This window comes from Acipenser ruthenus, chromosome 20 (assembly GCF_902713425.1).
Source record: "Acipenser ruthenus chromosome 20, fAciRut3.2 maternal haplotype, whole genome shotgun sequence".
Classification (NCBI taxonomy): domain Eukaryota; kingdom Metazoa; phylum Chordata; class Actinopteri; order Acipenseriformes; family Acipenseridae; genus Acipenser; species Acipenser ruthenus.
This window is the reverse complement of record NC_081208.1, coordinates 30,143,527-30,167,137: the sequence shown is the minus strand read 5'-3', so window position 1 is coordinate 30,167,137 and position 23,611 is coordinate 30,143,527. Positions and strand designations below refer to the sequence as shown.

At 42.2% G+C, this 23,611-nt stretch overlaps 1 protein-coding gene across 3 annotated transcripts in view; it reads right to left on the bottom strand.

Moving 5' to 3' along the window:
• The window catches only part of LOC117425592 (FH1/FH2 domain-containing protein 1-like), a 56,027-nt gene that overhangs the window by 7,382 nt on the left and 25,034 nt on the right, over positions 1–23,611 (bottom strand). Inside the window, exons 6-16 of one of the 3 annotated variants that reach the window (XM_034042642.3) lie at positions 23,458–23,552; positions 22,654–22,765; positions 22,044–22,138; positions 19,628–19,771; positions 16,447–16,826; positions 10,618–10,725; positions 9,455–9,559; positions 7,251–7,304; positions 5,856–6,019; positions 4,049–4,198; positions 602–1,536 (exon numbers count right to left, since the gene is read on the bottom strand). In XM_034042642.3, the coding sequence (XP_033898533.3) occupies positions 602–1,536; positions 4,049–4,198; positions 5,856–6,019; positions 7,251–7,304; positions 9,455–9,559; positions 10,618–10,725; positions 16,447–16,826; positions 19,628–19,771; positions 22,044–22,138; positions 22,654–22,765; positions 23,458–23,552 (2,342 nt within the window). The remainder of the gene's footprint in view (positions 1–601; positions 1,537–4,048; positions 4,199–5,855; positions 6,020–7,250; positions 7,305–9,454; positions 9,560–10,617; positions 10,726–16,446; positions 16,827–19,627; positions 19,772–22,043; positions 22,139–22,653; positions 22,766–23,457; positions 23,553–23,611) is intronic. The other 2 variants (XM_034042643.3, XM_058993897.1) reach the window with 2 other exon arrangements.

Genomic DNA, 23,611 nt, shown 5'->3' with positions numbered 1-23,611 from the left:
ATCAACAAACGACATGCTATTCCATTTAAAACCATTAAACAAATCAGCATTCATGCACCACACAAAACAAGTAAACTAATATAAAAGAAAACGCCACCTGAATCAACTCCAAACCTAATAACTAACATATAAGAATTAAAAAGATATTGCCTGCATGTCTGCATTGTGCAAACTTTACTGATTTATTACACTGTTTGATACTATCAGACCAAGATCTACATTTATTGTTAGGTAACAAGACAGGAATAAAACAAAACGTAACGGGATGAAAAGTAGTAAGAAATAATGTTATAGAAATAATAATGTTACTCTCCTTCAAAAACAGGGCACACAGTGTTTATGCTCATTCAAGATTTGTATTGTGCCAATTCTTGATCACTTACACTACCACACATGCACTGAGCAACCGGTACCTCTGAACACGCTCTGCTGCAGTAGCACTCATGTAGACTGTGAAGGAGTATGAAAGAGCCTGATCGGCTACACGCTGTTAGTGTTGAACCTCTGAGAGCTAGCCCAGTTCTCTTTCCAGTCTCCCAGTGAGGATTAGTGAACCACCATCTTTAAATGTCATGCCCTGACTTAAATGCACAGTATATACCTTAGCACTAGGGAGTTCCTTGGCTTTAGACTCAAACAGGTGCTCCAGCTTGGCAGTGTCCACAGTCACCTTGTCCAGGGAGGCCCACACTGTGCCCCTTCCGAACGTACACTTCCTGGGGATTTCCGACTGCTTCAGCTCCTTCCAGAAGAGCTTCACGGTCTTCCTCTTCTTGGCGAAGGTGCTGTCCTCAGTCTTTAAGGGGGGGGACATGCACAGGCCTGGGGGTGGAGGTGGGGGAGGGGGGCAGGAGAGGTCACTGCTGCCGGGAGGGGGTAGGGGTGGGGGCGGAAGATACATGCCCGGTGGGCCAGGGGGAGGGGGAGGAGGTGGTGGGGGTGGCAGGATGCCAGTGCTGCCCAGAAGAGTGGGGGGAGGAGGGGGGACCCTGTTTGTAACCCCCGAGCTGTAAGCGCCAATGTCCAAGACGTCAATGTCCTCATCCTCAAGCAGGTCTGAGAAGTCCAGGTCCTTGATCTTCAGCTTCCTGGAGCGTGTCTCCAGCTGGTCCCACATGCACTCGCTGTCCCTCGACAAGGGGTTCATGAGGGTCTTCTCCAGGTTCTTGGAGTTGATTTCGGCGTCGATGCTGTACTGCGCTCGAAGGGTTCGGGGCTGCTGCTGCTCCTCATTCAGCCTCTCCTTGGCCGCCCTCACGCTCCCCGCCATGCTCTCCATCTCCGGTCTCTGCTGGCTCTCCTTGCTCTGCTGGTTGCGGGCCTTGCTGGAAGGCTTCCGACCCTCTCCTGGTTCCTTCTCCTCCTCCTCCTCCTCCACCACCGCCTCGCCCTCCTCCTGCCTGACCTTCTCAGCCTTCTGGGGTGTCTTCAGGGCCCCGGTTTTGTTCCTGGAGTACAGCATGTCGAGCATGAACTTCCTGTCACTGGAAAGGGTGCTGTGCTGATCCAGACTGCTCTGCCGAAGGAGGCTTTGACCTGCAGCCGAGCAGAAGACACGACACAGTTACACAACAGGCACTCAGAAGAGCTGCACCTCTAGAATCACACAGCAAGGGATAGAGAAAGGCTGAGATGCAGTAGACACAGAAATGACTGATATGCTCCCCTTATATTTATTGTCGTCCCATTTGTCTATTGCAGTGGTTCAACCATACAGTCATAATTCAAGCAACCTGAGCTACTGTAGTTCAAGCTTCAATACTTGACACATATAAGCTGCACTAATTATTATTAAGAAACAAAACACAATGAAACAGTCTAATAAGTGTTGCATACTTTATTATTATTATTATTATTATTATTATTATTATTATTATTATTATTAGCAGACGCCCTTACCCAGGGCAACTTACAATTGTATACAAAAATACATACCAAGAATTACAGTACAATTAAGAGCATAGGAAAGTTTCAGTATACATAAAAGAAAAAACAGTCTTTTAAAAAAAGGACACTGAACCTTTAATCGAAGTATCTTTTTCACACACACCAACTGGAGATGTCTACTAAAGTGTTTGCAGTTTAGTAACCATGACTGAAGAAGGTCCTGTCATGTACCCAAGTTACCCAGCCTTCCAGTAAAAAAAACATCCTGAACAAACGTGAGAGTTGAGATACTTGCCCGAGTAATGAGCAGCATGCGGACAAACTCCTGTGTTTCCACAAGCTACCATTTTAAAAGAACGGGACTAACGAACGAGAAAGTCTCTGCTCCGCCGCTGGATCCACTCACAGCTTGACTGCTGGGGAATAAACTCGTTGTGTGGTGGATCAAAAACTAAATACAAGAACAAACAATGTGCTGCTGGTGCACAAGCAAGTAAATGCTTTGACCTCACCCTGATCTAAACAGTTTGCATGCTTGCTGTCCCATTGCTGGTACCTTCCTGCCTCTGGGCTAGGGAGTCACTAGTCTGGCCAGGCTCCCAGAGACCAGCCGATATTATCAAGCCGCCTATTGCCACTATACCCAAACAAATGCAATCTACAGAAATCTAATTTTGGAAGATTACGCACCACAAACAACATGCAACGAATGGTTAAACAAAGGGATTGACAGCACACTGTAACAAGGCAATTCAAATGCTTAACCCTAGCCATTAAAGAGAGGGATGCACTAACGATTGGACAGTTTCAGTAATACAAAGTCATACACGTTATACACAACACCATTGCTACATTGTTCAAGGGTTTGGAAAACCTGCCTCGCCAATTGGATTATTTATTTATTTAAATTCATTTTTTAAATGAATCCTCTCCAGAACAATTGATCTGCAATGCATACAAAAACACAATGCATCCTTCTACAAGAAACACACAGAACGTCTCTGTAGAAAGAGTATTAGCTCTTCTTCATGGATATATATATATATATATATATATATATATATATATATATATATATATATATATACACTGAATTGTAAACAGAATAGAAAACTCTCGTTCCCTCAGTGATTGTTCTTCTAAAAACGAGAAAGCTGCCAAACTAAATGTTGTTAGATAGTGAAGATAATGTGGAACCAGGAGCTTGTGAATGTGCTGAAGAATGCTTGACAGGTTCACACCGTAGCGCTATCAAGCGAACCCTGCACTAATAAACTCAGCACTGTGTGCACTACACCTACTGCACTGTGATTCTGACTGCATTCAGACAGCAGCTTGAATTCCTCAGCTGCGTGGATGTACTGTACTCTAGAGTATAGGGAGGGGGTGGAGTGGGGCAGGATCTACCTGTATAAGCACTCAGTAACCTGCACAATGTGTGCTGCATTTTCAAATGAACCTTTAGCTTTATTTGCTTTGTTCTTTCATTTTTCATGTTGGTTGAACACGATGGTGCAAACTGATTTCATCCTACCTCCCTGGCAGGGCTGGCTAGGGGAGAGGGGAAGGGGGGTTGATGCTCTCGTGGGACCCTGGCGGGGCTGGCTGAGGGGAGAGGGGAAGGGGGTTGATGCTCTCGTGGGACCCTGGCAGGGCTAGCTGAGGGGAGAGGGGAAGGGGGTTGATGCTCTCGTGGGACCCTGGCAGGGCTGGCTGGGGGAGAGGGGAAGGGGGTTGATGCTCTCGTGGGACCCTGGCGGGGCTGGCTGAGGGGAGAGGGGAAGGGGGTTGATGCTCTCGTGGGACCCTGGCAGGACTAGCTGAGGGGAGAGGGGAAGGGGGTTGATGCTCTCGTGGGACCCTGGTGGGGCTGGCTGAGGGGAGAGGGGAAGGGGGTTGATGCTCTCGTGGGACCCTGGCAGGGCTAGCTGAGGGGAGAGGGGAAGGGGGTTGATGCTCTCGTGGGACCCTGGCGGGGCTGGCTGAGGGGAGAGGGGAAGGGGGTTGATGCTCTCGTGGGACCCTGGCGGGGCTGGCTGAGGGGAGAGGGGAAGGGGGTTGATGCTCTCGTGGGACCCTGGCGGGGCTGGCTGAGGGGAAGGGGGTTGATGCTCTCGTGGGACCCTGGCGGGGCTGGCTGAGGGGAGATGCAATCTCTTGCCTGGGTCATTATGTGCCGGCTGTCTGGCGCCTGCCTTGTCCTCTCGCTCCAGGGTGCTGCTGGCCGAGGAGGAGGAGGAGGAGGCTGAGCACGGCTCCTTCTCGCTCGCCGCCTCCCTCTGCCGCTCCTTCGCACTCAGACGCTCCCCGCCTGCAACACACAAACACAGACACACCTCGTTGCTCTTCTGCCATCTCAGGACATCTCCACGGCTCAGGACCACAAGCTCTTTAAAACGCACAATAACTGTATTCTCACCATCTCATTTTATTTCCTCTTGTCAATGAAAATGGAAATTGAATAATAAAAGATGTGTTATGATGAATAGAAACTAAATATAGGATAAAGGTCCTGCTTGACCCTACTTGAATCCCAAATAATACTGTTCTGCATTCACTCTGTGTAAGTCATGAACTAATGATTTCCTTTATAAAAACTATTCTTTTCCAGCTAAATAGTAAATTAATCAAACTTCATTCACATGGTCTTCATTTCAGTCAACCGAAAAGGCAAATCTGGATTATTTGTGAATGGAGAAAAGAATTTCGTATATATTTATTTTTTCAATGAATAGGAACGATTTACAAAGATTATAAGAGATGAAAAAGGCCCTAGAGGGTGGTAACTGTTTCAGTTCAATCACGTTCGGAGATTCTTATTTTTGTTAATGGCCCCCCAACAAGATTTCCTTACAGCAATATGTAAATGGGTCTCTCCCGGTCCCTTCTCTGCTTTCTTCTGTTTAAAGCTCATTCACAGCTTTCCAAACCCTCAGCTTCCAAGGGCCCCCTGCTCTAATTTACATCTCAAAAAAGAACTCTGAAATAATCACTGTTCAGCTTCCTGAGTCACGAGAGGTCAGAACACTTCATGGGAAATTCAGTTCTGCTCTGTAATCACATCACGTAGCATTGGCTGTAATGACCTTGCCATTTGTTGATGCCCATTGGCAGCGGTACAAATTAAACTTATATAAACTGAACACCTCTTCCTTCCTGGTAGCAACAAGAAACGGAAATGCTAGCAAATCAAAATCAACGCACTTCGCAAACATGTTTTTCAGAGCTGGATCACTCAACACATGTGTTAATTAAAGTGAACTTTACTGGAAAACATTTCGATAAATCGATTCTGGGATTCCTTACACTGCCAAACTTGAACTCTTCTTGTTGCTGACCAGGGAGTAACCGAACACAGGTTTTGAGACACCAGCACGTGGGTCTTTAAGCTTGCACACATAAAGGTGCTGCGTGGAAGACTACATACTTTATTGAACCGTGTTAATGTGAGAAACGTTCACTGGGTCTGAGCAGCAGACTGCATAAGGATGGAAGAACAGGCGAATAGTTTCATACTGCTGTGCTATTGAAAGGACAGTGGTGTGACTCTCCTCTGTCTATGACAGCACCCCTGAATAGATTAAACAAAGCAGTGTAAAGCAATTTATTTAAAATTATTCAAATTGCAGTCCAGGTTTTTCACAAATAAGAAAACCGTGATACAGTAATAATAGTCTTGTACATTCAGTAAAAAAAAAATATTTTAAAATAACAGCACAAAGACAGCCGCTTCAGAAAAAGCATTCATATTTTTAGACTGACTGAAGGTATTTTATAAAGTGCTGACTTTGCATTTAGTATTTGCTTTATTAAATGTAATTTGTCTAAGGCTGATTTGATGAATCGATTCTAGCTATCCTGATCGATTAATCTTTTAATCATTTTTAACCCCTCTAGTTCTCATCTTTCAGAAAAGCGCCTCTCACATCAGCACTAGCTTTACACTCATGAATAAAATAAGCGTTTACCTTCATTAAAACCACTTGGCGAGTCGCGGCCCTTCGGGGGGGTGACCACAATGTCTGGGGATGACGACACTTCTTGAGAAGTATCCAGCCTCCCTTTACTGAGCGACAGCCTTTTCCTGTCCTTCTCCCTTTGGGTGGCAGTGAGGCTTTGCAAAAAGCGATTTCTGCAAGATTGAAATAAAAACAAAATCAAGCCATGCCAGAAAAGGGGTATCTAAACCTCCCAAAATATCACTTGTAGCCGGAAACGTCTCCCCACTAGATATCATACTGCATGCATGATCCCTCATTCATCCCTTAAGCCATCAACAGGGATTGGGCGTTGGGTTAACTGGAAGTCAAGGAGGGGGCAAGGGGGGGGGGGGGGAGAGGGGGGCTTGGCAACAAAATCAAGGAGAACTAACTCTATCAGCTTATCAAATCGGGAGTAATTCACTTGGACACACTAATTGGTCTTACCGTTCTCTTTCCAAGGACTGCATAAAAAGGGACAAGAACAGCGCTTTTACTGTCATAACTTATTTCACAAGGAATATATGCGATTCCCCTTTTAGATTGTGGAAAGCAAGCACCGGTACAAGAGAAATAAACATCTGGATTCTGGATTCAAAATTACCCCAAATGCACCGCCAGTCCACCACAGAAGCGATCCAGAGCCTGTTGCAGTCAGATTGTTTCCAAGAGCCTAGCAATGCAGCCCAGGTTGATTGAACACAATGGCTTATTTTTATAGGTGTACTGTAGGACCAATAGATGGCAGTGGTGCCTAAACAGCCTGCCAATAAGAGACAGATATTCTGTTAGACTGTTCTGGGCTGTTCGTTCCAGAAATCTCTAAATGAATAAAGGGGAGGTGGAGGTCAGTGATGTAAATGGTTAGCTGTTAAAAGGAGTTCTAAACGAGGTTTTAAAAATCGATTTTCTAAACGAGGTTTTAAAAATCGATTTTCTTACCTCTTCATAGCTTTATTAACACTGTCAATATTTCAAATGCAAGGCTGTAGATAAACTGCTGCATCCTGCTACCTGTGCTGTAGGTCACATTTACAATGTTGTCTTTGCCCATTCCAAAACATACAAGCAAAGAACCAACCCACCTTCAACAGAAGAAAGGGTGAGCAGCAAAAACAATGCTAGTGCTAAAATGAGGTGAAGAAAATCGCTGTAACGCTCTTCGTTAGCACTCTTTAAAAATGATGCATGCATTATCAGCAGTAATCACTTCTGTGGGATTCCTAATTCCTGTGTTCAGAACGATGGGGAGCTCACAGCTTTTTTGGTAACAATCTGACTGAAGCCCCGGCCCTCATGAGAAAAGGAAGCATGTTTTGGAAGCAAAATTAAACCACGTCATGCACATTAAACCCACAACCATTTCTGCACTCCAGTACTTACTCAAACTTTCTTAGGACAGGTTTATCTGTATTTACAGAACAAACCTCCTCTGTCCTGAGAAAAAAAAAAACACTGTATTGAAAACCTCTGAAACGTTTCTCTAAAAACACACTGCCTGTGATAAATGGCATTATATACAGCATACGCACGCATTGACGATCTCCATGCTGTCAATATCCGGGTAATTATTACGACACTTTATCAGAATATCTGGGGAGTTTAAACTTGTGAATGGGAATGATGGCTTTAAACCGTTTTTATAACTTGCTGCTATATGACTTCTGTAGATACAGCTCTGGTTTACATTTGAATACTGCAGTTAACACTGTTCCTGTCTTTAATAGGAATCAATTTATTTTTATTAAAAACTATGAGCAAGTACACCACGAGCTAGACTGTCACAGTGTATCCCTGGTTGTGTTAATCTAATTCTGCACATTTATATTACAACAATTCAATGCAATTCCAGTTGTTGAACCCTGCAGAATCTACCCCTGACGACACTGGCTGCAAGCACGATGTCTCTCTGCAGTTCTGATCGTGTTCTCCACTAAACAATTAGCGTAACACATACACAACTTGCAAAGTAATATCCTTGGTCAGAAAACAGCAGAGGAGGAGAGTCAGAGAGACAGGAAGCTGTATAAACGCAATGCTGAAAGATGAAAGCTGCGCTGAGCCACAGTGCTCGGAGATTAGAAGCCAACACAAGCTGCGTGCTGAACCAGTCTGCACCCGTCACGCAATCACATTTTACTGACAACTTTAGGGGTTTAAAGACTGCCATGAAGTTCCATTGTTTTCTTTTCTTTCTTAGTTGAATAAATGCCTTAAAGTAAATTAGGAGCAACCGAGAACACTATTTGTTTCACGGTGTAGAAAATCAATACAGGTTTAGAGCATGTCATTGCCATATCAATCGGAATGTTTTACAGGTACCAACAAAAAAACAGGCAAAGTTTAGAATGCAAGACATGTCTAATGCTGTTCTCATTTAATCAATTAACCAAATAAGTTAAATCTAAAAAAAAATCTCTCATTTATAATGAACTGTCATAATAATAATAAGTAGCATGGAAAGAAAACCAAAATGCCAATAGCAGTAAAACACTCTCAGCACGATTCTTTTTACCGGTTCTGCAGTTTTTTGGGGGGTTTGGAAATCCCCCAGCATGGGCTAATTTAATGGCCAATAATCAAGCTGATTATAGCCTTCCTAACCAAAGCCACGTGTTGCATTGCTGCTCCAGCCGGTTCTTGCTGCTTGGAGTTTAAAATATACACACACACACACATATATATATATATATATATTTTTAAATGTTCTCCCCCAAAATGACAAGGTCTCACAATGGTGTGCAATAATCACACATTCTTTGGGCATGCTGTTTCTACTTACCAGGCAGAGTCAGTTTGGTGCAGTCTGTAAAAGGAAAAGCAGTTTGCAGGAGACAGGAATGTTGGATGGCATAGCAGTAAGCAAAGAGATTAGGGTTGAAGCCAAACGTTATAAAGGGAAAGAAAGAAGGACAGAAAGAAACGGAACAAAAAACAGACATCAGTAAAAGAAAAGAGAATAAAAAAGTTATGTAGTACATGGCAGAGAAAGCCAAGAAGGAGGAGCGTTGAGTGTTTTAGCAAACTCCTCGTAATACAGTGTATTGCTTAACAAAACCAGCAGCCTGGAAATGTAATGGTTAAACGCTGTTGGGGTGCAGTAATAGTAAAAACCAATGGAACCCTTGCCGACTTGTCTGCACTTACAGGAGCATAAGAGGAGAAGCAGTGACTGTTCAGCAGCTTCATGGATTTGTTTAATGACAATGAAAAAACTTCATAGGACTTCCTTGAATACATACCTCATGTAATTGCAAAAAACACCTCTATATAATTGTGAAACACGTATCTTTTTAGAAATGCACACGGCTGTTCTTTAGAATGACATGTTCTGGTCTAGGCAGGTGCATAAAACTCAATTAATCAAACAATTAATGAGAATCTGTCAAGCATTTTGTAGAGAAGAAACACTTTGATTAACACTATGAAATTCAGATTTGATCCCCGGCAACTTCAGAAATAAACACGTTTATAAAATATGTATTTTCTATACTGTGTAAAATGACATATAGGAATAGAATCTGTCTATCTGCCAGCTTTACTAGTTACTAAAGTACATAGAAATGTACTCATTGCAAGCGACTTACTTGAAAATGCCTCTTTCAGAAGTTGTGCCCTCCTTCTCCGGCGCCGGCTGAGTGCAGTGCAGATCCGACTGGCTCCTGTTGGGAGAGGCGTCCTGGAAAGCAGGGCTGCAGATAGGTGAAAGCAAGGTGAAGCAGAGGAGCCAGCATTGCAATGGTGCACAAATCCAACACTGGAGAACTGAATCAAGGGTCCTTCAATATCTCCAGACAAAACAGTCTCCTGTCAGCCTCTTTCTCTCTCTCTCTCCCCCCTCTCTGCTCTCTCTCTCTTGGGATTGTCAGTGCAACACTGACACACTCTGTTTGTCTTTCACGCCAGAGGATTCTGTGTGTTGCTCCTGTTTGCCTTCCCAGACCCAGCATGGAACGTTTAAAGAACTGTTTTCAATGCATGTATCGTTGCCTCAGAGAGTGCGTTTCTGAATGCAAATCAGACTTCCCCAACTAATATATTGAAAACTACATGTAATGTTTGCATATAGAGTGCATATAGGGAGATACCTAATACTTATCCTGACAAATTGTAACACTTAGGAGCCATTGCAGTAGGTTTTTGTTTGTGATGCAAAGTGTTTGATAAAGGCAAGGCAACCGACTTGTTAAATATGTGTGGCTCAAGAAACTGAAGCCTACAGTATCAAACGAAAAGAGATTTACCCTAGATACCCCTCGGAGTGCATCCAGCATCCGAATGACCTGAAACAACATGACCCTCCTATTGCACAGCAGTTTCACCCATTCCAGGCTTTACTACGAGCTGGATTAGCCACAGTGTATAGGTAACAAGTTCAGGCGTGTCTTTTGAAAAACTCATAGTAAAACCAGGAATGGATCATCCCTGCTACACACTTAATTAATGAATAAATTAATTGTCATTATTTGCTTGACTGTCCTTAAGATATCAAACAAGCTCAAGCTAGTACATGATACAATGTACTATAGGAACTGGTATGTGTTTGATAAGAACCTTAACAAACTTCTTAGAACACACAGTAAAAAACCCCAAAGGCAGTCATGCATCCTGTCTGAATGACGATGGCCAGCTCACCCTTGCCAAAGAGAAATGGTTAGAGAAATGACTGATTGGTTTGACGTGATTAAAAGCATGTCAGGTGACAATTCATGTTCATTGGAGAAATGGTAGGAAGATGCAGTTTACAAACCTGGCAGAGGTGGGAGAAGCTTCCCCGGACACCGACTGACCGCTAGAAAGTCTAGACCTTCTCCCAATGCCCAGAGGTGGCACATAATGACTGACGAATGAGCGCCCCCTAGAGAAAGGACCAGGGCGGTGAGAAGATGATCTGAATGATAAATCAGCGATGTTAGTAACAAGCAGATTATAGAGGGAGCTAGGAACCCATCCACAGAAACCAAGGCTGGATATCCAAGGTGGGCAAGCAACTTCAGACAAGTTAACAACCCCATATTCCATCAGGGGTAACACTCTGCTTTATGGGGCTTTGATTATACTGCAATACCAGGCACAGTGTCTGTACTATTAAACCACACCAGAAGGTGTAACCTGCTGGAATTGACAGCAGTTGTCAGTGCTGGTCTGGCCTGGTCAGAGGGGCAGTTTAGTGGCTTTCAAATGGCTCTGCTGGTTCAAAAGACTGAAATGATCATTCAAAGGACAAAGGAGTCCATTTAAGGCCCCTTTAAGGTAAAAACTCTTAAATGAAATCAATTGCAGTACACAATAGGAAACCAGTAAATAAGGGTTCAGTTTCCAACTCTTGTCATTCAGCAGCAGTAACAGGGTTACTTTTATTTGCACGGTGCCTCACATCCGATCTCCAAGTAGCAGCAGTGTGGTCACTAATTGCATGTCCAATGAATTGCCTGCATACTAGTGTAGCTGCTACACTGTAGTAAACACATGTAGCTTGTCAGGTATAAATCAACGCCCGCTGAAGGAGTGTTACCAGCTCTGGAAAAGCTTGGATTAGCACAGTACACATTCCACCACTGAAACCAGAGCACACTGGAAAGGGTTAGGTTCTAGTCAGCAATGACATCACACCACGATGAAGGCATGATTGATATTGCAATGCAGTGTTCAAGCCTGGGACAGCATGATTGCTTGGGCTCCGGTGAGCTGGGCAGGCTGGAGCCGTGTTTTACTAGACTCGCCGAGCCTAGGTCTCAAGAGGTACTGTTTTATCTGAGAGCCAAACCCAGTTACAGTGCTTATGTTTGTACACATTTGTATTCTTTCTTCTTCATAATACTATGATTGTGGAGCGCACCCCCGGGCATCTGCGCTCCAGGGAGTTGTGTGAATTACAGTGCATGGATGAGTAGGAGGTGATGTACTCACTCTCCGTGGTTACTTCGTATAGAAGCGATCCAGAAATATTATGGACCCAGCCAGGCTGGGGTTTACATCAACAGAGTCCAAAATAAGAGATTCCGAATAAGGGGTCTTCACAAAACTCTTATTAAAAAAAAAAGTAATTATAATAATAATAATAATAATAATAATAATAATAATAATACTGTAACTATTTCTCAGTGGCTAGAGAGATACTTGAGGGATGTTTTAGAAAGGGTTAATAAATATAAACCTTATTTAAATCATCACAACATTCAGGAAGAGGTGAAGGCAGCCAGGGAAATCTGGTGGTTTTTTTTTTGTTTTTTTTTTAAATGAGCTTGAACACTGCACTGAAACCGTTACTGACTTACATAACATAAGGACAGCAAAACCATTTTTATATAATTCTACATGCATCAGCTCCAAAAGGAAAAAGGGTATTAAAAGTATGTTTTGTTTAATGTTTAGTAGCCAAAGTGGTAATTAATACCCTATAAAAGCAGTCTGATTTACTAAAGTATTTTCAGCTTCCTTTTCTAATTTTCCATGAAACGCACGATCGTCTGAGCTCAATCAACTCATAATATTTTACAGTGAAACCTAAGTTTGGTCATCATGCAACACTTACTCATAAATAGTAAAGCCAAGTCTATAAACAAAACAACTCTAAAAACCACTGCAGGCTCTTTCTGCCCCCTCTTTTTAAAATAAACCATTATTGTTGTTACAGTTAGTCAGTGCTGAACAGCCGAAGACTATCTTGACAAGGAAGAAAAAAAAAAAATTCTCATAAAGTGTGGAATCTTCGGTTCCAAGAAAAACTTCATAAGCAGAGGCGGATTATCAACACGGAATAAAATGTTTTGATTTTAGCAGACACGCTCTAAACTTAGAATGGTATGCAAGAACTGGAGAGGTAAAGAACACAAAATAAAGCTATTTAACACAGTCCCAACACAGTATGCCAGCAGATTTCACTATGCGAAGCATCCACAATATCTATTTACACAGCAAAAAATAAATACATACATAAAATAACCCAATAAGGTTTCGAAAATAACCCAAGCCGTGTTTCTTGTGTGCAAGGGAGATTGCACACTATAGTAAGTAAATAGGTAAAGTCTGAAGCATAGAACTGTTTCACGCTATTGACCATCCCAATGGCTCGGCTCAAAACTGCGGGAGGCAGGCCGGTCGCACAGGTACCGCGCTCCCTGTTTATGGGATTCTCTGCTGAAATGTATCGGGACTTGGCAACAGTGAACATTATTTAATCAAGATATAAAATCTATTAGTTTGACAAGGCTTTTCTTTAACGTTGAGCACTTAGAGGTGTTTCACAGAAGATGCTTTAAATCTCTATTACAGTATATAGTATTGAATTATAGAGTATTATATTGTATTGCATTGTACTGGATTATATAGTATTAAATTGCATTGCATTGGATTGGATTGGATTGGATTGTTAACTTGTGTTTTTGAAGTACAGGTTTCAGAGGTTGACAAGCTTTGAAAACCAGACACTCTGAGATCCCGGAAGCTCAACCATGTTCAGGAAATACCCCAGTTGCATGTAAGCCAGCCCGGAGATACCCTGCATTAACTGTGTCATGCCAGAAGGCCATAATATTTATTATTTAAAACTAAAATAATAAATCTCAACCACAGCTTCAGTTAGCAAACTGATAACCATCCAAGTGCGTGCCAATTATTATTGTTTTTTTTTTCTTAAAAGATAAAATTGAGCAGAATTGTCTGTCCGCAGAACACGCTAGCCCAAAGCATTATTGAATTAATTCCTTAAAACCAAAGAATGCAGAGGATCAACTCTTAAGAGCAGGCTGGGGTTGTGCTAGCTGCTTTGTGCTTGAAGGTTTCTGAGGGATGCAGTTTGGTGTTTGTTTTCTGCACCGGCTGATTGAAAGCCTGGAGAATGTTTCACAGCTTCCTCAAGGGAGATGTTAAGGAATAAGAAGAAGAAGAAGAACAGGGATACAGAACACAGGTTACTGTCTCTCCAGTGTTCACAACGCTTGTTCGCATTACTTCTCGTTTGCTTGGGGTTGTTTTAGCTACTGTTGCAATTTCATTTAGGTTTGTTCATTTAAATCAGATCCACCCTTTCAACGCACACCTCCATTCGCATCACTCTTTAGCAATACTATATAATTACAAAGGCGCTATATGTATATTTTTCATGTAATTCAGCCCTCATTAACTATGGAAATCTGTTCTAGAGAAAAACACTACAAACCTAGTCAGCAGGTTTATTCTTTCAGCCCTGTGCTGGACTGTGTTAAAGAGATGCCCTAAAGCTTGCTGCATTGACGTGGTCTGAGTAATCCTCGTTGCAAAAGACCTTACTGAACCGTCACAGCCCTGTATAAACTGTGTGGGATGATCACTTGTGTTTGAAGCACACCCCTACAAGCACCTAGAGATTGATTGATACAGCTTTGGGGTATAGCTGTGCCTCTCAAACACTAGAAACAGCACAGATATTATACCATAAAAGCTATAATATTCAGTACAATTATTTCTGAGCTTAATCAACCCATTTAAGATCATAAAACTAGGTATATAGAACCTGGAATGGACCCAACTGCTATGCAAACTTATTTCCATCAGAGTGCTGCATGGCTATGGATTTCCTGGTACGCTATTGCCTTATACAGCATACAGTTCAAGGCCCAGAGCTGCCAAACTGTTTTTTAGTAGGAAATACAGTGTTTCCAATCAACTCCATTATAAAATCCAAACATTGAAAAAAAAGGAGGGACATTCCTACACTCCTATGTTATATCACTCCAGCTAACGAGGGACAATAGGTCAAAACAAGGAGGACTGTCCCACGACAGAGGATCTCATGGCCTGTCAAAGGTTACATGCCCCTCGGTCCTGCTAACGGCTGCTTGTGTGCAGTTAATCCAGACCACACTGGACTTGCCAGCAGAATTACAGCTGTATCGCTCCCCAGCTCAACTCCCATAACTACACAAACAGCTGATAAACAAGCTACTTTCAACAGACACATCCTGTGACCGTAAATCTGAGTGTGCAAAAACCTGTCTGGCACACACGTGTCTCCAATCAGATTCATTAATACAGTCAAGCAGTGCCTCTGCAGAAACTCTAGTGTACAACATCTGCCAGTCACACAGCCCCTGGGACAGGGTTGCTAGCACTGTCATTCTAGAGATGCATTATTTATTACCAATGCAGCAGACTCCTTAGACAGTAAGATTAGATACAGATACAGTTTCCCATCGATATCACTAGCACAAAAAAAACCCAACAACTGAATGTTGTTCTGGAAGTGTGTAGGGCAGAGCAAGTTGGAAAGATGGGTGAAGAATGCAGATTATAGTCCATTGCACTGTAACACTGTAAAGCCCCCCGGATCTGTACATTCCAAGGGGTCTGTTTCTAATACTTAAAAACGAAATTAATTTTATTGAGAAGGATCCTCTAGTTTGTGCAGCTCTTCCTAATTATACTGCATGTCTGAACAGCTTCTCAAGCAGCATGCTCCAGCAGACGCAGTGTGAGAAACGCACAGGTTTTTTTTTTACCACATATGGAAAGTTACATGGCAAATGTATTACATAGCTCTGTCCACCTTGATTTGTTTCCCCCACATGTGTTGTTTTTCTGGCTGCTCTGAGCTTTTGATATACATGCTTTTCCAGAGCAAGCATTTAAAGCGGTCCCCAATCTGTCAGCATTACTCAAGGATCTCACAGGCCAGCGGTGCAGGGGCTGCTGTTGATACAAGCACTCAAAACATCATGAAAGCACTCGCTTAAACAAGAGGGGCAGCTAGCTACAGTACAATCACCTTGCACAGACACAACCATGCCATAAGTATTATTATTTGTTAATTTAGCAGATGCCTTTATCCAAGACGACTTACTGGCAAATCAATTGAAATACTGGCAAATCAATTGAATGTAATGCACTATTAAAAACAGTCATCAGTCTTTATGAATTTTCATATGTATAGTTTACAGAATATACATTGATTTGGTTCCGGACTGACTCCTATTGTGAAAGCAACAAAGAACGAGTGTGCTTTACCAAGTTCAGAAGTGATGACCGAATTCGGATTATTCAGGAATAAGATGGTATTGTGTGGGAACACAGAATTCCTCAGAGTTACAACATTTACATGTAGCGTATCTAGACTCTGGAGAGGGACAGACAGATGAGCTGAAATGAAAAATTCCCCAAACCTGACAGTTTGTTCTTGTAAACTTTTCCAGGAATAGAAAAATAAACAGATTTCTTCATATTTATTTTTTTCCCCCCAGAGATGAATTTCTTATCTGCACAAGAACAGCAATTACCGTAATCACAGCGGTGAGTCATATAAATAAAAACATTATTAAAAATACCCCTTCCCTTTGCATCGTGTGTGTGTGTGTGTGTGCCGATTTAAATTGACAGGTATTAAATAAATCCATTCATTGATGTGTTGATTTCAAAACAAGAAAAGCTGTCCTTCCCTCACCTTTACACCGAGTACCAATTAATGGCTATTAACTACATTTTGAAAGACGACTGGAAGCAAATTTTCCTCTCATCCAGGGTGCTGACATTTTTATTTCCATACAGCTGTACTGAGCCCGGAAATTGTGCTGTGCTGTGCTGTGCTGTGCTGTGCAATACTCACGTGCTGGGGGTCCCCTCGCTCTGCTGGAACTCTGTGGCAGCGAAATGAATGCCGTTGCTGGCTGCGGTGGGAGACCTGGAGTCTGGAGGGACAGCGGGAGATAAGCTCTGGGATCCCATGTCCTGGGAGCTGGAAGCCCTGTTGCTGGGCAGGGGGGTCCTGTGGGAGCGGTTCAGACTGGGCAGGCTGCTCTCCAGGGTGGGGCTGGGGGAGGCACAGGAGGACGGGGTTGTGGAGGCGAACGTCGCCTCCGTCATGTTCTGTCCAGAAGTTCGCCTGCTCTTCCGTCCTTCTTCAACGCTCGGCGCCAACTTCCTTCGGTCCCTCCGCACGTTGGGCAGGGCCCTGTCCAGCTCGCCGTCCTCAAACCTCAAGGCATTCTGCAGAGAAACGGGGTGAAGAGCACGAGCAAACTTAATGCAGGGCCTGACAAACAAACCACACCTATACCATTTCAAACATGGCCATTTACAAACACCAAATTAAATCAGATTCGAGTTACTGTACTTGCAAATCAATCAAACTAAGGGACCCACGGACTCAGTCTAGGTTCTATATCTGTAAACTGCATTCCTATTGCACACCACATGCTAAGAAATAAATTCAGATGGCAAATCGCCCAAATGTCCCTGGCTAAATAATAAAATTGATTACAATATACTGTATATTTTTTAATATAAAAGTGCATATTATGTATCAATTATCAGATACAAGATATTTTAAACAGAATGCATTAAGAATGCACTAGAAAACTGTTTTTGTTTTGTTTTGGTTTTTTTGCACAAAATGCTGTTGACAGCAGTACTGTATCTCACCATCACTACTTCAGGAATAACTGACGCATTAATGCACCATTTACTGGAAATGAAGTGGACTTTTTCACAGAACATTCAGTGAGTAGGACAAAAACTATGTGAAAGCAAAAATACTCCTAACGCTTTAATCTCCTTGAGATCCCCATCTGTTAGTCATCGGTCTACTCTCCTGTGATAAAGAGGGAAAGAATCAACGCTGTAAACCTCCCAACCAGAAAGGGCGCTGTGTTAGGTTGGTAGTACACTTCCCCATAGACGGGTCGACTCAACGGTGGGTGGAAACAGGAAGTAGGCCATCTTGGAGGAAGCGCGTAGATGCACGTACTCTAAACAGCCAGCCGAATATAATGTCCCAAGCCTAGCTGATTAATGTAGCCACTTCCCATGTGGTTTCGTGCACTCAACACACTGTCTCCTGCAGTGTCACTACTCTGCGTTGCTTTCATGTAGCATATTTACCAACCACATACACAATGTCAGTGGATTTGTCTTCACATATAAGCTAGGTCCGCACAATACAATAAAATACCATGAGTGAAATTTGAATTAGAACAAGAATGAAACATCAGAAACATCAAAAATAAAGAAAGCATTGTGTGAAGGACACAAAGTTTATTGCAGGACATCACTGTTTCAGACATGTATTCTCATGTGCTAACATCTTTTTTTTTTTTTTTTAAGGTAGAATTTAAGTACAAGCAGAATAAGACTTCCCCTTTAAAATTGTTTGCAAGTTTCTGCATGCGATACAAACAGCTTCAAAAGGGTTTTACGTGTGACTCTGTCCTGAAATTCAGAGTCTTATTGAATTTGGTTTTTAGGGCCACCAATTTTTCTTAATAACCTCCAACAGCCTCTTAGACGCAGAGATTACAAAGATAGACTGTTCAAAGGATAGCTAAGCGCTCATCTAAGTGTTACCAACTGCAATTATTTAACACGCTCCCTTGCCAAAGATTAGCAAAAACGCCTTGAACATCTCTATTGAGACTCACAGAATAAATAGAGAGAGAGAGAGACAGAATTAGCCCTCTGACAAAGCTATGCAAATAAACAGTAAAGAGTATTAAAATGGTCAGTTACACTCGTCAAACTTTTTTTGGAAAGCAACAGGATCAGCTGTGCTTCTCCACTACATCAGTCTGCGGTCTTTAAGAAGGTTCCCGGACGGGTGTTTATCTTACCAATACTGAAAGTCTTGGCCAGACCCACCCCCCCTCCTCCTCCACGTGTGTGCAGAAGTGACACAGCCCTCTTCAGGCGTCTCTCAGATGAGAACACACACACGGCATGGTGACTCAACTGTGTGTTGAAACCCAGGAGGAGTCAGACAAAGGGAGCTGGCAATCCAGCAACTATGACTGGAATAACGCGGGTCGAGTCACTGTTCTGTTCTATATAGAGTTCAGCTTCACTCAGGAGAAGGTCCTTCTACAGTATAACCCACCCCCCATTGGTATTGATATTTTAGGGAATTAATAATTTAATAATTGTTGCGATTGTTCATCTGCTTTCATTTGAAGCCAATTTAGTTTAAGTCACTTGTTGCCATGGTGAAAGCTCATTGTAACAGAACTCTGTTAATTGCAATGTTGATCAATGATGTGTTGGAATTGATTACAAGGGAAAGTGAACTGAAACTGGGAATTGATTTATAATTAAACGCAGTGATGATGGATTACTTGGTGCTGGGATACATTTAGAAAGCTTGCATGATGTATTCCAGATCTGAGCAATGGCACCTCACAGGTCTCTCTGTATGTAGTGCATGCACAGTTACATTGATGGCAAGTATCAACATTCATTTAGCCTGCTGGAACCGCACGTCTAGACCTAGGATCAAGTCAATGTCCTGCAGTGTAACCTAACAGCGACCATCAAAGTCCTTGGAAAAAATGAATCTAGCGAGATGTCAGCAAAACTCCTCCATACAAATGATCTGTGTCTGTCCTGCACCCTGAATCACCACAGTGCAATATAGGATGAATCTCTGAATCAGTGCTCTTACAACATAACAATAAGAAATCACATTGCAAACAATTACAAAAAAACAATCTCCAATGCATGTCCCTATTTGAGGACTGTCTGTCGCAATAGTGATCCTTCTGTGGGGCAATAGTCGAGCGATACAGAGCTTTTCAAACTCTTTTCCCCCCATAAGGTTCATTTTTTTAATGGAATGAGAAAATCTTCAAATGCATATTCCTCAAATAGAAATGATTTCATATTCAAGCACTCTTTTACGCAATAACCTGAAACCTTACTGCCCACAACAGAAGACAACATATGAATGCTCCTGATTGACTGGAGCTGAAAGACCCATGCTGGGGAGTGTCTCAGTGTGAAAATGCAGCGCACGCTCCTACCTCATATAAAGTGAACTGGTGCTTCAGGTCTGAATCGGTTCCTTTGTTGTTCATGTGTCTGTGGATGATGGTCTCCATGCCTTGTGTTTCCAGACAGTCAGTAAGATCATAGAACGAGTCCTGGTCTGGGAGAGCTGCCAGTGTCTGAACACAGGAAGAGAGAGAGAGCGGATCAGACACACACAGACAGCACTGCTGGGCACCTTCGAAGGATCCTGTCTATGTGTGGAGCACTGCAGCACAGTCTAATATACTGGACAAGGCACCTGTCATAAATATCACAACAGCTGGGTCACATTCACTTTTACTCCAGTGTTCCAAGTTTACATCTGTTTATTAAAAAAAAAAAAAAAAAAAAAAAACATTGATATTCAAAAGCTTCCAATGAATAACTCAGGAGGTGAACTTAAGGAGCTCCAACAATACAAGCACAGCTGTTTTTACTTGTTCTGTAAGAGCAACAAAGTTTGCTTTGATAAAAAAAAAAAAAAAAAAAAAAAAAAAAAAAACACATCATGAGTGGGGTTTAATGCTGTTATTATTATGGCAAAATGTGAAAACCTGCATTTACCAATTCTGCTTATAAGGGATCCAATTTGTTTCAGTTTTTAGAAAAAGTTATAACTGTAACCTGGAGCAAAGGCTTCTGTAGGAAAGGCAGGTTTATCGTATTTGCTTTTGAATATTAACTAGCTATTGATAGTGTGCATCAGCCAGGGACTGGTGATCAATAAACTTTACATATAAGTGGATAATCATTTCTACATTCATCACCCAACTGAGATCTCCTTAAAAAAAAAAAAGCCAAAGTTATGTAAAATTCTGCGGCTTTGCCTCCAACAGAACATCATGGAAAACAACTAAGATTCAGGATTTGATGCACTGATTTACAGCACCTGTGCGGCACTTTTAGCAACAGGAAAAGCTGCATGCGTCACAAGCGCTATGATTTTAAACAGGCTCCGGTAGACAAGGGAGGTACGGTACATCAGATTGAAGCAGCTCAGGACTGGACACAAGCACAGGGCTGACCACTGGGTTGGAAACAAGAGCATTTTTAAGCCCTTATAAATCAACAGCAGGCATCAGGCCCTTCCTGAAACGCGGCGAGGTATTGCCCACTTTCACAGATATACTTGCTTGGGGGTCACATGTCAAAAGGAAATGGCAGATTTCTGGCAGATTTAAAACGCTCACTGTTTGCTTTGGAATACACACCATCAGCCCTCCAATGTGTTTTCAACCCAGAAGAAAGCCTTTGCTGAAAGTTTGGTACACAAAGGGTTTGTGAAAGGCACAGCGATAGGCCAACAGTACAAAGTGATAAGCAGGAGGATATGAAGGGCTGGTAAAGGGTTAGGGAGATTATAATATAAAGTGTAAGAATGCACTGGAAGGAAAAAAAAAAAGGCTGGACAAACGAGGCACATGAGATGCAACATTTCAAGTGTTACAATACAACAACTTGTATTGTAACACTTGAAATGTATTTGCTTACGATTGTAAGTCGCCCTGGATAAGGGCGTCTGCTAAGAAATAAATAATAATAATAATAATAATAATAATAATAATAATAATAATAATAATAATAATAATAATAATAATAACAACATGAAAAATGCACCCTGAAGCAAAGCGGGCAGGAGACAGCTAGGCAGGCAGAGGTGAAACATTACTGCTGATAGCAGCCAGTGAAAAAGAAAAACATTCAATAAAAGGGAACGCGATCTTTACAGAGTCCCAAACATCAAACTGTTGGCAAGTGTCGGGAGGAAGCTACATTATTTCCAAATCAGGGATGTATCATTCGCTCTGAGAGGGTCGGGGAAGACAATGTTACGTTTGGGATGATCCCAGAATTATCTGCTTATGATTTGCAGTCTGAGAATTAAAAGACAGGTTTTTGGAGGACGGTGTGAATCGTTTTTCTTCACACAAATCATCTGACTCAAGCGATTTCCCAGAAACAATAGGAGAACGGACAATCTTTATGACAGACGACGCTTCATGCGAATAAAGCGGTAATGAAAAGAAATAGTTATTGAAATTGATGATGACTTAATTTAACAGGAAGTAATATTTTAAAGTCATTAGTAGCAACTAGCATTACAGTAGCAACCAGTAGCAACTAGCAAACTTAAAAATCTTGAGTTTACAGATTGAACATCACTCTTAAAACCAGGGGCAAGATTGAGTCCAACCAAATGAGTAGAGAAATCTATGGCTGCAAAGTAATGCACTCGCTCCATCAGTGTAGTGGAACTTATAAACATCAATCCATAATACACTCATTAGCAGTCTTCATATGAAAACCCTTAAAATCAACATCATTGCATGCATTGCAAACAGGTCAGCACGTTGCAAAGGTCATGTACGACTCCCCTCGGTCGAGCCCGTCTCTCAATGATTGCAATACCTTGTTTATTAGTGTCATTGTGAATACAAGCAGCTCCACATCGGCTCCATTCTTCTCTTCCAGTATTTCAATTAGACAGGACCACGGCTTGGTGTCTGTACAACAAACCACAATGAAAAAGACAACGTGGGCTAGACCCTCAAAGATACTTATTCCAAATCGTTATTGGCATCGGGAGCAGCATTTACAATTCTAGAATGAATCTCTGAAAACTCAAGACTACACACAAGCCCCAGCATCAGATGTCAGAGTTGTTTATTCCTGTTTATAACTTTCTTGGCTGTGTTAGTACTTTGTGAAAATATCATGCTAATGACGTTCTGGAGTAAACAGCTTTGAGAATCTAGCCCCATATCTATGAAAAATTTAATACTTGACTTTCTAAAAATAAATAAATAAATAAATAAATAAATAAATAAATAAATAAAAAGGAATACACAATTACACCAGAGTTTAAGATTGTAAAGTTAGGGATGATCAAAAAAAAAAGAAGAAAAAATGTTGCTACAGGTCAACACCAATCAGTGTACATTCATAATTCATTCACGTAAAACGTGGGAGCGTGGCGTGCAGCACTTTAAAATCCTACTGAGAATACAGACAGACTCACCTCTCTTCCCGTCGACCGTGTTGACAGCCTGAATGAGAAGCTGAGCATTGGACTCAGTGTACTCCACAAACACAATGAGCAGCTTCAGAGCAGTCTTCACAACCAGCCGGTGCTGACGGGGAGTGAGAGAGAGAGTGAGAAACAGAAAGAGGCTGAACAAAGCATGAGTAACCCCTGAGCTGGGATCAAGTCCAGGACAGGAGACAGATGGGGAGGAATACCGCTTCCCTTCCAGCAGGTGTCAATAGAGAGCCACATAAGACCCGGTAATTTATTGCAGAAACGAAAAAGAACAGACAGATCGCAGCCACGATAGGAGAAAGGAAAGAAATACGAGCCAGAAGCCCCCAGAGTCCGAGCTCTGGTGCAGCTATCCTGGCAGGAACTCTCTCTGTCTCTGTGGTACAGGGCTGTTAATGTACAAAATGCTGAAAAAAAATTGTTTTGGACACATAATAAATATATATTTAATTTAACATTTAAAAAAACTAAATTCCATTACTTTATATATGGGGGGGGAGGGTAATGGCATCCTCATCAGGTGTATCATGTAAGGCACTTGAAATCATTCAAGGTATTTATTTCTCATTTTGGAATTTGAAAGGTAATTTTGTTCTCTTTTGAAATCAGGGAGTCATTTACACTTTGCAGTAACAAGCTTTGCAATAGCCAGCCCCACTGCCTTTCACTGTGCGTGTGATTAGTGTGCATCTTCCAGTGTGGCAATGGTCAGTAAGCCCTCGGTCTCCGTGCCTAGATGACCTGCGTTACAGAATTGCCCTGCTAGTCTGCAATACAACTCACCATGCTGCCAGTGAGCGTGTAAAGCCACTGGACTGTCTCACTGTGGTTGATAACGCCATTCATTCCATCCACGAAGAGCATGATCTGACTGAGAGCTGTCAACACACCACGAGATCAGCATCATCATCATTAGCATTACTATCAATGATCTGAG